Source organism: Parasteatoda tepidariorum, chromosome 1 (assembly GCF_982258835.1).
Source record: "Parasteatoda tepidariorum strain Cologne lab strain chromosome 1, Ptep-v5.0, whole genome shotgun sequence".
In the NCBI taxonomy this organism is placed as follows: Eukaryota; Metazoa; Arthropoda; class Arachnida; order Araneae; family Theridiidae; genus Parasteatoda; species Parasteatoda tepidariorum.
In genome coordinates, this window is record NC_141755.1 from 9,198,001 (window position 1) to 9,214,944 (window position 16,944).

Sequence of the window (16,944 nt, forward strand, 5' to 3'; positions counted from 1 at the left end):
TTCTTACCAAACTAGACACGTGAATAGTTTCTAAAATCACAGCCATTTAGCTTTATTTACTTAATTAAACTACAATTACTTTTTTATAAATGCCAATATTGATATAATTTGCGATTTTAGTAAATAATTAAAAAAATAATCATAATAAAAGAAGTTTGGGTAGCCTTGAAAGTCTAGTTTAAGATTCTGTTCTAATTCAAACACCATTTAGGTAAAAATAATCAATTTTACCTAGCACTATTTTATAACATGTTATGAACTTGCGTAATTGTTTTAATGAAGTTTGCAAAGCAGGATACAGTCTTCGTGTTCAATGTAATGTGAAACATAATATTTTTAGTTACCTTGTGAGCAATCCGCTCCAGTCCATTGTTCATCACAAGTGCATTTCTGATATTTCAAGTCAAACTGTCCATGTCCTGAACAGTCTGGTAAGCAACGGAGTGCATCAGAATCAGGCTCATTGCAATCAGCACCTTTCCATCCTTTTCGACATACGCACATACCTCCCAGACACAAACCATGATCTGAACAATCGGGATCAAGGCAATCCACTAAAAAAAAAAAAGAAGGAGATCGATTAATTATTGTCAGATGACTTAACCTGATGTATTTATGTAGAGTACTGGTATACGCGGCTAAATTAATTGTTCTTTTTTATAAATCTATTTTCCACAACAGTGCGAGGTTCTAAAAATCACAAAAAGCAGCATGGTGCGCTTTTGAAAATGGCAAATTCCGCAGAAAAAAAATTTAAAGCTATATGTGCACAAGTGTCGTTGAATGACCCTTATACGCTTTGACATTAATGTAAAATGCATTACAGTCAAAGTAACTTAAGACAAATTAGCGAGAGAAAGATTATATGTGCTGTACTCAGACAAACAAGAGGAATAAATTAATTTTTCTTTTTAATGAATGTATTTTTCTACAACAGTTCGAGATTAAATAAAAACATCAAGAAAACCTGCATGAGATGTTTTATGAAAATGGCAAATTCCGTAGAAAAAAGTGTAACTTAATATTTGCATCAGGGTCGTTGAATGATATTTATACGCTTTGACATTAATGTATAATGCATTATCGTCAGAGTAACTTTAAGAAATTAACGAGAGAAAGATTATATGTGCTGTACTAAAAAAATTAAAGGGATCAATTTATTGTTCTTTTTAATGAATCTACTTATGAATATAGTTCAAGATTAAATTTAAACATCAAGAAAACCGGCATAATACGTTTTTTTGAAAATGGCGATTTCCGCTGAGAAAACTGTGACGCGATATTTGCTTGCATGATAGTCGCTTATGATCCTAATATACTTTGACACTAATGTAAATACATCATTGTAAATTAGGGTAGTTTAAAACAAATAAACGAAGAAAGATTAAACCTGATATACCTAGACAAACTAAAGGGATACATTATTATCACTTATTCATTGCACACATCTTGCAATAAATAGGCCCAGGAGTAAATAGATCCCTATTTAAAGTTTTGCAACAAGGTTTTTAATAATCGCAAATACTCTGAAGTTATCTTCCTAATAAACAACGCTCACTAAATAAGATATTACCATTTTTTTTAATGACGAATAATTTAATTTCGAATTAAAAGCACTTAAATTATGGCTTTTTTGTTAATTTTTTTTTTATTTCTTGGCGAAAGGGCTTCGAAAGTTATTCTTGATTTAAATCTTGGATACATTTTATTAAATTTATATCACTGTTTTGCAGATGAATTGGATGCAAACAGTTTTAAAATGACTCATACCTTCTTCACAGTGAGCCCCTTTGTATCCAGGAAAGCATCTACACATGCCGTCAAGACAGTCGCCGTGGCCATTGCAGTCTGCTGTTTCACATTCATCATCCCGTAATTGGCATTCTTTACCTTTCCAACCTGAGCTACACACACAAGCACCATTCACATACTGTCCTCTACCACTACACAGAACTGGACACACACCTGAAAGTCAAAAAATAATTTTATATATCTGACTTCTACGTAACAGTGTATAAATTAATAAACATAACATTTCGTGGTAATTATTCTGGTTGAACAGTTATTTATATAATGTAACTTACAATTACGGGTTAAAAAGCCTTATTTTGAAGTAATGATTTAAAATTGAAGATCAAAATACAATTTTGAAAAAGTATGATTCTAAAAGTTTTTTTAAAATGCTTTTGAATGGAATGAAATTTCTAAGAACAATCGATTGACACATTCAATAAAATATTTTTTCAGAAGTTTATGAAACATTCCTTGTTAAATCCAAATTATAATCGCAATAATATAATTTCATACATACTTTTTAAGATTAAACCAACCTTTTTAAAAAAAAAAAAAAAACTTCTCGTTAAATGTGGGATCTTGTTAAAACAGGATTTGCAATAAACAAATTAGACTACATGAGAAAACTAGAAATGTTTCATAATATGAATAGAAGTCTCGTTCTAGAATTAGTAATAATTTGGTTATACTTACGATATGCACATGAGTCACCCGCATAATCCGGATTGCAGACACACCTGCCCATAACACAAGCACCATGACCATGGCAATCATAAGGACAAGGTAAACTAGAATCATCTAAAAATAGATTAAGGAAATTAATTGATGTGGCCATGACAACGAAAAGTGGGTGAAATACATGTCCTTTTATACCCGCTTAACATTCGTACACTGCTGAAGTTGGACTTACCCGTAAAAGTTGATGTGAAAATGACGTCATTTGGTTGATCTCCATCGTTATAGACAGATACATACCACAACCCTCGATCCAGAAACTGCACAAATTCAACACTGAAACTTTCCTGTGGGGAAAAAAATAACAGCATTATTTTAAAATTATTTCTTCTCTACTTATTTATACCGTTAAGAAAAGAAATAAATGGCAAGCAATGTTGTTTTAAATAGTATTTTCTCCTGCATAAATACATGTTAGATGTAAATTAAATAAGAAATAGAGAATGTAAAAAAAGAAAGAAAAAAAATAGCCTGAAATGTGCGATGCGTGTTGGAAAAAGGTTTATTCGCTTTTATCTGTATTTAGCGAATTTCTAAATTGATTTGGTATGTACTTTTTTTTGAGAATAACATAGGCGTTCAAACTTTGGATTTATAAAAAAGCACAATCTGTGCTGTGTCCAGTTATATTAACATTCTTCTTTTGCTTCCCAGTAATATTACCACATTTTGAGCTGCGTACATCTATTCGAAAATGCATAGATATAGTTTTTTAATATTTTCAGTTTAAAAATGAGTTACGGTTTGAAATAAGATATCCAGGTATTTGATAAGAATTATATATTTTGATAAGATATATAGATATATTTGATATTTTGATAAGAAATAAAAAAAATATAAATTAAGGATAATGAATGTGGAACACCTTGCTATGATACTCTTATATGAAAAAGGTCTGACATTAATAAATGTTGCATAAAATACTGCATAAATATACATATATAATATTATCTCAAAATAAACGTATTATTATTTTTAGACTTGTTTTGAACTTGATTGTTTTTCCAGCAACTCACGAGCTTAAGGGCAGAGACTTACTTTATCTGATCTTTTAGTCCTCCTGCTCCTTGGTTTAAGTATTTCGAAGAAGTCGTATCTGGTGTGCGTGGGTACTCCGTCTCTTCTTCCATAGACACCCAAGCTTGCACCATGAGCGAGAGTGTAATTGAATTTGACTAGAGATGGATTTCGAAGGTGAAATTGGTAGTTCCAATAACCGAAACTTCCGATTTTGGATGTCGTGACCTTGCCCAGTTGCAGCTCAGAGAAAGTTTCACTCCTCGGTGGAGGTGTTTTCTTTGGGATGTTTGCTGAAAGACGTAAAAGAAAATACATCGATGACAGTCCTTTAAATGAATGTTAAGAAAATAGTCAATGCTAGAAAAGCTGTTGCGGCAAATATTTAGTATTGATAGTTTAGTTGGGTCGTTAAATATTTTGGTTTGTTTAATTTATCTATGCATGATGATTCGAAGATAATAAAAGCGCATGTGCATACCATATTGCCACAATTCAGATCGAGGGATTTTGCCCCCTAATATTTTTGGGGTCAAACTTTCGAATCCGTCAAAAAAAAAGGTATGTTTATTCAGAGAAAGTGGGTCTTTGTGTCTAATTTCATAATTTAAAACATCGTCTGCAACTAAGTAATTAGCATGTTTTAGGTCATCCCCTTGGAACACTAAGATTGAGTCCCAGAACATGAAAATCCGGTCATTAGATCAAAAGTTAATCAGGGAGGTCTTTTTGGCGAATTGTACATTTTTTATCCATTTAGTGTAATTAGTTCATAATCAGTAATTGCCAAAGTTTGGATGAAAATTTTTAAATTTTATTAATTATTAAAATCCCAATGTAAGTCTAATCTAGCGTTAAAACTTAAAACATAAAACTTAACAGTTATGAATAACTTACACAATAGTCATGAAAACATATTATTTGCTAAAAAAAGTGTTATTTTGTATGCACATTTAAGGAGTAGGAAAAATAACTGAAAAAGTATCATAAAAACAATTACAGCAAAAGCATGACACGTTGAATGATACAAGACAGTTATACTTTTTCTTTATAAATTTTAGAGTTCTTTTACAAGAATTAGCAATTTGTTCCGTCAATAACTATCTAAACAGCTGAAGACGAAAGAAGAGAGTAGATCCTCATCAAAAATTATAATACCTGAATTAATTCTTCCTATTTCCTGTTCCATATCATCTACCATCACAGGGCATGGGTGAGAACTGGCATGATGCCAATAAGGAAACATAAGCGCTAAAAAATAAAAACAAACATTAAGGAGAGCAAACATTGTATCTCAAACTAGACTTTATATGGAAAAAAAGCAGCAATAAATAATTACCAACCGAATAAATATATCTGAATCAAAATATTTAATAACATATAGGTGAAAATTGCCCGGTTACCCAACACCCTAATGTAATAATCATTATCATGAACAATCGGCAAAGTTCTTCAAGAAATCGATTTCTCTTACCGGCTTAAAAGCCCGATATTCCCTTTTGATGAATTATTTCAAGTCTTTGAAGTTAACTACAATTCCAATAATAAAAAGGGACCGAAAACAATGGTACAAAAGCAATGTTACCGATCAGCCAGCTCCAATTACCGCCCAGTTGAAATTAGAGGGTCGTTTTCCTGGGGACTTCTAGTTATCCAATTAACTCGTCATGAAATATAAATTGATGTGAAATGAATTCATTTATTCTTTCACTGTTCTATGTTACCGAATGGAGAACTTTTAATGGCCTCCAGACGCTGAATTTCACTGAAAGATTTTCGTTAATACTATTAAGTAATTAATGTTAAGACGCTGCAATAAATAGAACAGATTCACTGGGGAAGGTGTGTTATTAATGTAATTTAATAATGGTTTGTAGAAATTTAATTTGCGGTTTTGTCTCGAAGAAGTTATTCGCAGATGAAAAGAAAAATGCAGATTGCTTAACAGAGTGTGATAAACTAATTCTATAATTTAAATTATTCAACCTATTTCTTTGATCCAATTAAATTAATGCAGCAGTTGTTTACGAGTTACTTTGTGTTACGCTTAAATGCAGTTTAGCAAGATTATCCGAGAAACTTAAAATTTGTTGCATTTTTGTCTTATTGAATAATGTAATCAGCGGTTTTTAAACTCTCTTTTATTATAAGTTTTTTTGCGAAACAAATTTCAGGGGTGCAGCGAAAGAGGGATTCGGGGACTATACCTCCTCCCAATTGAAGTTACGTAATTCAGAAATTTTAGCGAGTGATTTTCATTATTTATTTACACTGGAAGAGCCGCGGTGTAAGGGACAGAGCGTTCGGTTCCGAAAAAGGTGGCTCGGGTTCGAATCCCAGCAATAGCTAGTTGATATGAATTCTGCTCCCGGCTCACTTCACCCACAGTTATCACGTGAAATATCCTCAGTGATGGACGGATCATGGATTAGAATCTCCTTGCTGTCGGACTAACCGTGGAAGGTTTCTGTGGTTTACTTATGCATGTAACGTAAATGCGTTTTAGGTCCCTCAAAAAGTCCTCCGCGAAGGCTAATTTGTACCCTTGCCTGACGCAAAGGTTCCCTTGTCTTCTGAGTTTGGATTCAATTACAAGGCTACGGAGTTGTACATTGATAGTTATAAACTCAGAACTAAGTCGGCTGTCAAAACTGCAATCGGTTTCGCTCACCGGGTTACAAATTTTTTAACTTATATTTTTTAGTCTATTTTTTGTCGAAATATGCAAGTTTAAAAACGTTATATATAATAGGGGATCACGTAAATGTTGCGACGAACTTCTAGGGGAGTTAGGGCACATCATCAGAATCAAAACTGCATGGGCACCCATGCCCGGAAATGTCATTAAACTCCGATAGGAAGGCTTCTCTATTATAAACTGTGTGTTTCTGAACAGGTCATGATAAGGAAGCTACCCATAAACATGTAATATTTTTGCGACCCCTCTGACATATATTATGTTTTTTAACTTGTAAATTACAGCAAAAAAGACTAAAAATGCCATTTAAAAAAATCTGTATCATAAGTAGCAAAATTAATTTTAGATTTGAAATCTCCACGCCAGAATTAGGCAACATCACATATTTGCATAAATGCAACAAAAGTTTGTTCCCCAGTATTATTAAGCATTTATTTTCAGTCGCATAAATAAATTAATAGTAATATGAAAAAGATACTGACCTACAAAATAGGCTAGGGCTGACAAGATGGCTAAAGATATAAATAGACAGACTATGGCTGTACACTTCCATGTACAACGGGATGAGAAAGATTTCCGGAAATGGAAACGGGAGTAGTGTCCCGGACTGGACCGCCGGACGTTGTTGCATACCGGAACTGGAACTCCGGACGAGTAACTCAAGTGGCATCTATAATTGACAAATAGTAAAGCATAAGTATCATTTTTAAATATCCTTGTTGTTATAGTTTTTAATTATTGAAATGTTTTTACTGAATATATATGTAGTTTGCACAAAAGAGTGCCAGATTAAGAGTGTTTTTCAAAGTTCTTACGCCGAGGAAAATACAAAAATTCACAGTTTAAATGCCTAAAATCAAAGATAAAGTTTAATTTTAAACTATATATTTTATGTTGCTAAACAGAATCGTCATAAAAGGAGAAAAATTTATAAAATTTAAAAACTACATATTTTAAATACTATTTTCTTAGAAGAATGGGTAAGGTGATTAAAGGGACAAAGAGAGTAAGCATCCAAAAAGTTATTATTATTTCTTAAAATTTTCCGCTTTGGCGTGAGATTTCTACCAAGATGACAATTAATAAATAGTTTTTCATGATTCCAAGCGATGCATAACATTTCCAAGACCAAAAATTAAATCACAAACGCTATTCATTTCCACACAACTGTGGCTTTTCTTCTTAATTAATTTACGAAATTTTTCATAATTAACGTGACATGTTCCGGTTAAAGATGGACAAAACATTATGAGCCATGAGTAACTGTTACAAACTCACGACAGATATTAAAAGAGCACATAATTTCCTGAAAAGCGTTATATGGCTTAGAGCTCCAGCTTTATAATTAGGTTGAACGGGTTCGATTCCCTGCGATGGCTGATGGAAACGAATTCCGCTCCCGGCTGGCACCGATCACAATGCTGACATATTAAAATATCCTCAATGGTAGACGGAAAATTGGTTAGAGTCTCTTAGCCATCAAGCTAACTGTAGAAGGTTTTCGTGGTTTTCCTCTCCATTTAATGTAAATGCGAGTTATTTCCATCAAAGTCCTCCACGAAGGCAAATTTCTCCCGATATTTAATCCAGGATATCCCCTGTTTTCTAAAATGGGTTTAAAATTACAAGGCTATAGAGTTGTGCAACTGTAGTCGTAAACTCAAGATTGGGTCGGCTGTTCAACGACGGTTATAAAATAAAATAAAATGCGTTTCAGCATAAAACTACAAAACCTTCGTAAAACAACTTTAAATATTACAGATTGAATGTTTAGAATACATTAATATATGAATGTTTAGAATAATTTACTTGCCTTTCTGGATTGTTCTTATTTTCATTTACAGACTTCGAAAGTTGGCTAGATAAATGGCAATTTAAAGGTGAAGCAGGAACTTTACATTCTGAAAATACAGGTATTTATTATAACAATTACCATGGTATCAAACAAAAATTTATAGCGTTTATGAACACTTTTTAGTAAACACCTACTTTAATTCTAGTTTCGAGGGCATAAATAAATAATTAAAACTGATTAGTTTATAAATTAAAAATTGATAAATAATGTCTAAATGTAAATAAATAAAAAATAAAAATTCAACAGTATTCTTTTCTCAACTCTCATCAAAATGTAAAATAAATTTGATATAATTTAAATGTACAAGATGAATAAACACTTTAAGGACAAACATTATGAAAAGAATTAAATTTTTTATTCAGTAGTTTAAGTTAAAACTAAGAAAAGCTTTTTTTTTATTTAAAAAAGAACCTATTAAGATTTAATATCTTAAATTAATATATAAAATTTATTTTACACTATGATTAGATTTGATGAAATAATATTGCTGAAATTTTTATTTTTTTAGTGAGGAATTTTTATTAAACATATCTTTTATCTTTTTTCATTATTTTGCAGTAATTTAGGTCAAAATAATTGAAACATATTATATTTAGAATTAATAATTAATAGTTATTAAATACAGCATAAAACACAGACGTCTTTTTCTGCGTTAAATTAAAAATTTTCCAAACACGACTCACTTTCAAAAAATAATTTTTCGAATTTGTAAATAATTATATCTAAGAGAAACAGTTAATAATTTTTTAAATTTTTTTAATTTTCAAAAACAACTATTGATATATTTTTGAAAATGAATGAAAAAAAAATTCAAACTACTTTCTTGTATTTTAAAATTTAGTACAAATATAATTCTGCTGGTCAGATTTATTTAGGAATCACTAGGCTGTTTTTTAAAAGTAAAATAATAAAAAGGAAAATTAAATAATATAATAAAATATATTTTTGCTTGGAATTAGAGCAGCAGAAAAAAATATAGAGAAGGAACACCAGTCCTTTATCAGTATAAAAGGGATAAAATATCAATATTCACTCATTGCAAATTGGATTTCCCAGTCATTTTTCTCAAAATTTTTCTTAGTTGCATTAGAAATTTACTTCCAGGTTTTTAAGTATTTAACTTAACTTACTGCGCATCATAATAAACGTTGAAAAACTGACAAAAATATATATAGATAGATTTGAAAATACATATAGTATTTAGTTATTCAGCTATTATCAATTTTATAAGAAATGATGAGAAAGTTAAACCGGCTTATTGTACGAACAGAGAGCTTAAAACTGGTCTTCTGCCCACCAGTTCTTACCCCAATAAATCTCTTATCAATTGAAAGCGGGTTAAAATCTTTTCATCTCCGTCACCGCTAAGTAACTTCTTTGGTGGGCTTTATAAGAAGACGAGTGCATTTACAAATCCTTTTTTTAACCGATTTTCTGCTATTTATAACAGATAGCATTTAAAACGAGGGTCTGCAACCTCCCACTGGTAAAATTCAAAAGATTTTCTGAAGCAGGGGATCATTGAAGAGAAAACTTCCTCCTACGGAGATTGCGGAGAGATATTTTTGTAAAAGAAAAAAAAAAGTCTCAGTGGGGAATCACACACATGCTCACCGCATCACTAAAAGATCAATTGATTTATAGTGTCCATTCTGGGCGGTCCAATACCTTTCCCATGATAAAGGAAATACCACAAACCATCCTGCATAAAATTTATAGTATATGTTTTACAATGAGAAAAAGGAGAACATAAGCATTCTCTGGTGAACATTGATGGCTTATCACTTTGGTAAATCCCGGAAATGCTTGACATTTTCGCACTTATAGAGGCAAATGAAGGTATTCGACATGCATTACTACAAATCATTTTACCTAAATTTCAATTGATTTATAGTGTCCATTCTGAATGGACTAATACCTTTCATCTAATAAAGGAAAGATCACAACGCATCCTGCATAAAATCTATATTACATATTAATTTAAGAATATAGTATATATAAGAGAATAATAGCATTTTCTGGAGAATATCGGTATTTTCATATCGCTTACCCAAATGTTAGCTATAGATCACTTTATTTCGGCATTTTAATTCAGGCGGAAATGAAGGCATTCGGCATGCATTATTTAAAGTTCACTTAATAATTTACAGTTATTACTGGACAGTTTAACTGATTATGGAAATACCTTGTTCTGCATAAAATTTATGTTTATTACAGTGAAAATCTGAAATTTTGAGAATAATAGAATTCTTTGGTGAATATCGATATTCACTTATCGCTTTGGTGATTGCCCGAAATATTCGTTATTATATACTCATTCCGAACTTTCAGAGGAAAACGAAGATATTCAGCATGCATCATATAAAGATCAATATATTTACAGCGTCTTTACACTGTCAATTGATTTACAGCATTTAGACTTTTCATCTGATAAAAGAAATGCCACGTCCTGCATAAAATTTATATAAGTTACCGGGTGAGTTCGAAATCTAATGAATATTTTGCACTTTCTGATAAATATTAATACTCATAAATCATTTTAGTTTTAAATTATTCTTATTTTGCACAGCAGGATGTGGAGGCTGTAATGATGGTAAACCTAAAACTAGCATAATTTTGTTATCTTTTATTATAGTCTATCTGAATTTCCGTTCGTCGTACGGGGTGAAAAAAAAGCAAAGAATCAATAAATAAAATTAAACAACACTAGTAATTAAATAGCACTAGTTCTAGTAACAATATAAATAGTAATAACACTTAATCAAGCACAAAATTGAAAGACATAACATACAATACAATTGATAAATCTAAAATATTTCATATTTTATTTTTAGTAGAAATTAGTATTAGTAGAAAACGCTTGTAAAAAAAATAAGCAATTCTGAAAAAAAAAAATAATGATATAAGCTATTTTTAAAAAATTATCTAAACGAAAACGCGTGGAATATTTTTAGTTACATAAAAAGGTTTACAAATCTGGCTTGAAAATACTGGTTTTAAAGTAAAGATTATATTTTTTAAACCATTAATTTAGGAATAAAAAGTCTAATAATTGAAAAATGAACTTAATTGCTTTAAATTTTAATTTATTTGTCTGTTTTGAGCAATGAATTTTCTTTCATCAAATCAGCTATTCAAGACAGTTTTTATATAATAATTATGCATTTATTTCATTAAAAAAATTATGTTTAGTGTTCAAAACGTTCTTTTAAAAACTATGAGAAATATATTTTTTTTCTCTCTTTTATATCGCATGAATATTATAAGACAAATGATATATGTAGATATATATTTTAAATTATGTTGAAAAAGTAGAGGATTTTTAATAAATGATAGATAACGGTGTTTTTTCTTTTTATTGTTGAGTTACGGGCTTGCTATAAAAATATTACCAATCTATTTCAAGAATTTCATCTGTTTCTTTTTTTATAACAGTACTTAAATAAATGAGGGGGTAAAAAAGTTTAATGTTGATTTATTTCCCTTTTTGATGTTATTTAAATTATAGTGCTTTAAGCAAGGTGCTGCCATCTAGTATTCGATTTTCAAGTTTATTCAAATTTTTTAACCTTTCTCTCTTTCTGTGTGTATTTATTGTTAGCAAATAATTCCGCAAATTACTTTTCTCGGTATAAGTTATCAAAGCAACATTAAAAATAATGAGTTTTTTCTAAAAGTATGTTTAGATATTATACGGCAAAACCAATTACTTAAAAAGATTATTTTTGAATTTGTTTTTAAATGCATTACAACAAATAGTGTTTTTTTTTAATAACTACTAAATACTTCTTAAATGTTTATCTTCAAAAAGATGTATGCGAACGGCTGAATGCACACGTTCCGTAATTTAACTAAAGTAAATACGTTTTTTTTTCTTTACTTTTAACGATTTACCCAGAAATTTATGAAAAAAAAAAAAAACAGAAAAAGAAATAAATACAAATTTAAATCCTCTCAAAATATATTTAACTAGACGAGTTTTCCTCAAATAAATCTTTTTTAATGACGCAATTCTCTCAAAATGAGCCCCTAACTATGTTTATTTTAAATTCGACAAATGTTTGTTGATTTCATGAGAACGTCAAATCAAACAAAGCTATACAATTTTCCTGCATCACATCAATCACTTTCACGTCATTACACACCAATCCAACAATCACCTACAAAACATTTTTTTTTCTCTCTCCCCAATCAAACAAATCTCTCAAGAGACTTTTTTTTTCGACAGGCATGCCTCCTCATTAAGCCGACAATATGCAGTCGACGGGCCATCTTTACTGAGTCACGCTTCGACAATTTTAAAGTGACAGTTCCACACCTGAGATTAAGGTTTGCGGTAGGTCGATCTGTCTGATTGCCCATTTTTTATTGCTTGTGAGTTGAAAACGAGGCGATAAGGTTGGATTTGAGAAGAAAAAAAAGGTAAGGATTTTGATAAGTGATGAGTAAGGAAGGAGGGAGGGATTGTCCTTACCGCTGGGGATGAAGAGTGAACCGGACGGCGTCCGAGCGAGACAGGAGGAGCGGAAGTCGCGAGGGTCCATGTTGGTGGTCTGGCTGTGGGACCTGCCGACTGCCAGAGGAATAGACTTCACGGATGGAGTGGCCGTAGTAGTTGTTGTGCTTGTTACATGGGTCGGAGTATAGCTATCTGATTCGAACAATCCTGGAAAGAAAAGAAATCGAACAATTAAGTATTTTTCCACGAATTTGGTAAAAAGGAAATAGATAAATAAAAGTACGTTAATCACATCCTTGTTTACCAATCAGCGATGAATTGAAACGTTTATTTTAAAAATCGCAGAATGTGTTATTCTTTTAAGGTAAAGAAAAGGCCTATAATTATTTATTTTCGGGTAAAAGATAGTAAGGCAGTAAATTACATGCGTTGCACAAAAAATAAATAAATAAAAATCAGTTATCCTTGTGCTAACATGAGTCAGCGGTACCCATTTTTTTCCAGCCACAGAGCGCTAAATGAGCTTCTTTTGGTGGAACACTTACACTAGAAAAAAAACACCTGATTTGTGGTCTTTGTTGAAGAAATAAAAACTTATTACAAATGTTGAGAATGAATATCAGACACACATATTTTTTTAATAGATATTAATATTTTATACGTGTTTCTCTCTTTACCTAAATACCTATATTGTTATCAGGAAAACGCTTTTTTTTTCTTTTTCTTTTTAAAGTTTGCAATTTTTTTACTGGTATTTTGATTTAAAAATTTCATAAAATAACCGAAATAAATATTGAATGGATTATTTATATAATTACAGGGTTTCAAAACCCATTACAGCTTATAAAAAAGTTATATTTCTCGGAACTCCTGTAAACTCTTTCACGGAATCTCACGGATCCACGAATCCCTTTTTGGGAATCGCTGACATTAATATATACTACTGCAACTAGTATTGTGTTGACAACTAAGTACTCGCCATTTTGCAAAACAAATTCTTATGTCACTAAATGTTTTTAGCGAAATGCTTCAGATTATTCGAAAAAGGATATTTTCTTATACCAAAATCTGATTTTTTTTAAAGTTAATTTATGCAAATTTTTGAATCACTGAAATAGAATGTCAAGTTCAGAATTTTCGACTTTTAGTACTTCTAAGTATTTCAACTCAATGCTAATTCTGTAAATGGCACACAAACGTCAATATGAAGTAAGGCCAGTTTTATGAAATTGGAAATAATTGGTAATCTAATTTTTGTAATATTTTAAAGATTACTGCAATGCTAAATTTTTCCGGGCTTATAAAAATTATATTCATTGATTTTGATAAATTTCATCGATATGAAAAAAAAATCTAATCAAATTGGCGACTACTTAAACTGTGGCTATTTAGTTTTCTTGGTGAAACAGTTTGAAAAGCAATGTTAATAATTTTAATTTAGTTGCAAAAAGCTCTCCAAATGGGCGTTTTTTTAATAGCTTAAAAGCTTTAATAGTAATAGTTTTTTTTAATAGCTTTAATAGTTTAAAGCGTAATAGTTCTCCTCAAATATTTAGGATATTTGTCCGTTTTAAAGCCATCTGTTTCGAGATAGCTCTTTTCAGCAAAATTATAAATTTTAAAAAATAAAGCTTAATTTAGGACTGAAACTGTGACTTTCCTATTTCACTTGGAGAAGGATTAAGATAATGAAAACATTTAAAAAAAAATATGCAATCAATAAAATAACTGTCTGATATAATTAAAGCTATCATAATCAAGATATTAGAATTTTTGTACAGTTTTTAATTAAATACGCATATTTGCAAAACAAAGAAAATAATTACAATAATAATAAAAAAAATTGACTAAGTTACTAATTACTTTTCTTTGCAGTCGTATGTTTTGTAGCGTGAATACATTTTTCTTTCTGTCAAAACAAATAAAAGCTTACAGTCAAACACTTTCGTTACAAAACGATTTGTCGAACTATAACCTTTTTCTTTTACCTCCGGCGGTTTTTTTCCTCCTCGTCTTCAATTAATTGGACACGTGTACTCAATTAAGTGTACACGTTGTTTGAAGAATCGAAAATTAAATTAATCGTTTCGTGAAAGCATGCAGTACTTTGTAACCTCTGCACCTGCAATTTGCTACAATGCAATTGGTTTTAATACATGTGCGCTTCCTTGTAAAAATTAATCATTTTATGAAGTGAATTTGATATTAAGACACAAGATATTCTTTTCTTTGAAGTACTTAGGAAAGAGATGTTTAGTTTTACCATTTTGCAAAAGATGAAAGGGAATATTGTCTTCTCCCTCATGTCTTGATGCAATTAAAAAAAAATATTGTTTTCTTACTGATTAACAGTCTTTATAAATTAAATCACTGAGAAACGGTACGTTAAAAGTTTAGATATACTGTTGGTTAATTTTTAATTTTGCGTTTAGAAAATGAGTGTTTTTTTAAAGGATGCAAGTGCATTTAAAAAAAGGGAAAAAAATTGATATATATATATATATATATATATATATATATATATATATATATATATATATATATATATATATATATATATATATATATATATATATATATACGTTTAAGGAAAGGGGAGTTTGACATGGGCGTTTATAAAAGAGAAATAATAGTTTAAAATGTGCCTTTAAGAAAGAGAAGTAGTTTGAAATGCGAATTTAAGGAAACAGATGAAGTATTCATTAAAGAAAAGGGACGCAGTTATAAATGCACATTTAAGGAAAGGGACGTAGTTTGAAAGGCGAGTTTAAGATAAAGAAGGCAGATTGAAATGCGAGTTATAAACAACAGATTACATACTTAAAAAACGAGTCTCTAGAATTGCACCAATTACAAATGTTTTCACTTGTTAAATAATGGATCCAAAGTTTCAATACCTATTACTTTTGAAAAAGAGGCATACTAAATATTTACATTGCAAAAAATATTCGTGTATCTTAACACCAAAAAAAGGTGACAATTACTTTAGACCAAAGTGTTCTACAACAACAAGAATGTTCTTTCTCATTATTTGTTGTGAAAAAGCCCCCAATATTTTATTTTTAATTTTTGTAGAGTAGTATTAAAAATTTATAAAAACAGTAACAAGTAAGTTGTAATACACGTAGGAGTCAGTAAAATTGTTTTGGCGAAGTACAACACTAAATTTTAAAATAAATTAGATTGTAAATCAAACAGACGCATCAGAGAATATTAAGAAGAGTTAGAGCTCGGCTAAACAGAGTGGTAGCCGATAGAAATATTACATTATAAAATCCCTTAGTACATTTTGCAGAGGTTTAAAAATAGAAATATAGTTATCCATATGACATAACTAGAAACATGCATTCATATTTTAACGGCCGGCGAGGTGACAGAGTTGTTAGCGTGCCTGACTGCGAAGCCGTTGGCTGCGGGTTCGAATCCCGCTCTGGACATGGATGTTTCTTTCTCTCTGTTGTGTGTCTGTGATGTTTGAATGTGACCCACCCTATAAACGGGTTTGTAGCAGTGTGGCGTGGGTAATGTTGCTCGCCTCCGTGACTTTGGTTCACAGGTACCCACTGGGTAACGCAAAATGAGTAACAATTCCGGCATCTTCATAGGCAAAGATTCAAAGTCGGTGCCTGCCATTGAAAAAAAAATATTTTAACGGAAACTTTTTGTTTTGGTCGATGGTAAGCGTTGAAGATTTCTATTAACTGCCACTAGTTTGTATTTAAGTGTAAACAATCTACAGACGATATTCAAAGCTCGCCAACATCGACTTTAATTCGGAAGTGAAAATAATTCCAGTTTTGTGTGAATGGGCGAATGTTTGACGCAAGCCTATTCCGTTATAAGTATTTAGATTTACACTCTTTAAATTGTATATGAAAGGTTGATTTGGTGTTGCTGAAATAAAGAGTTTCTTCACACAATTTTTTTGGAATGTTCAACATCTCATTCGGAGAGATTTCAAACCACAATTTTTACAGTGTATGAAAATTAACTTAGAGCTTTTTTAAATATGAGGAATAAACATTATTCACTAGTTAATCCTTTTAAAATTCAATAATCCAAACTGTAATTTAAAAAAGTTGAACCAAATTATCTTTCCATTTTATTGAACGCGTATTTTGAGTTGTTTTTTTTTTTTTTCCATTTTTTCAAAAGCCCATTTCAAGTTAGCAATTTTCTTAAACAGGCATTTCAATCTGTTTTTATTTTCTTTAATACACAGTTTGAAATATAGCTGTTTTTTTCAGCGCGTATATAAAGCTATATCTGTTCTTACAAACGTGCAATTTGAGTTACGTCCAAAGTAAAATGTCCACGCTTTCTTAGATATAATGTTTGCTCCTTAAGTCAAATTTGTAGAAAAAAATGTTTGTTAAAGTTACATAA

General features: G+C 30.6%; 1 protein-coding gene across 8 annotated transcripts in view; it reads right to left on the minus strand.

Moving 5' to 3' along the window:
* LOC107436783 (teneurin-m) overlaps window positions 1-16,944 on the minus strand; it is a 579,494-nt gene that overhangs the window by 33,024 nt on the left and 529,526 nt on the right. For 7 of the 8 annotated variants that reach the window (XM_043049130.3, XM_087159056.1, XM_087159061.1 and 4 more), the window contains 9 exons: window positions 12,574-12,765; window positions 8,058-8,145; window positions 6,727-6,914; window positions 4,705-4,797; window positions 3,568-3,839; window positions 2,705-2,816; window positions 2,488-2,592; window positions 1,771-1,965; window positions 345-554 (listed from right to left, as the gene is read on the minus strand). In XM_043049130.3, the coding sequence (XP_042905064.2) occupies window positions 345-554; window positions 1,771-1,965; window positions 2,488-2,592; window positions 2,705-2,816; window positions 3,568-3,839; window positions 4,705-4,797; window positions 6,727-6,914; window positions 8,058-8,145; window positions 12,574-12,765 (1,455 nt within the window). Of the gene's footprint in view, window positions 1-344; window positions 555-1,770; window positions 1,966-2,487; window positions 2,593-2,704; window positions 2,817-3,567; window positions 3,840-4,704; window positions 4,798-6,726; window positions 6,915-8,057; window positions 8,146-12,573; window positions 12,766-14,421; window positions 14,545-16,944 lie in introns of those variants that run through there. The other variant, XM_087159094.1, reaches the window with a different exon arrangement.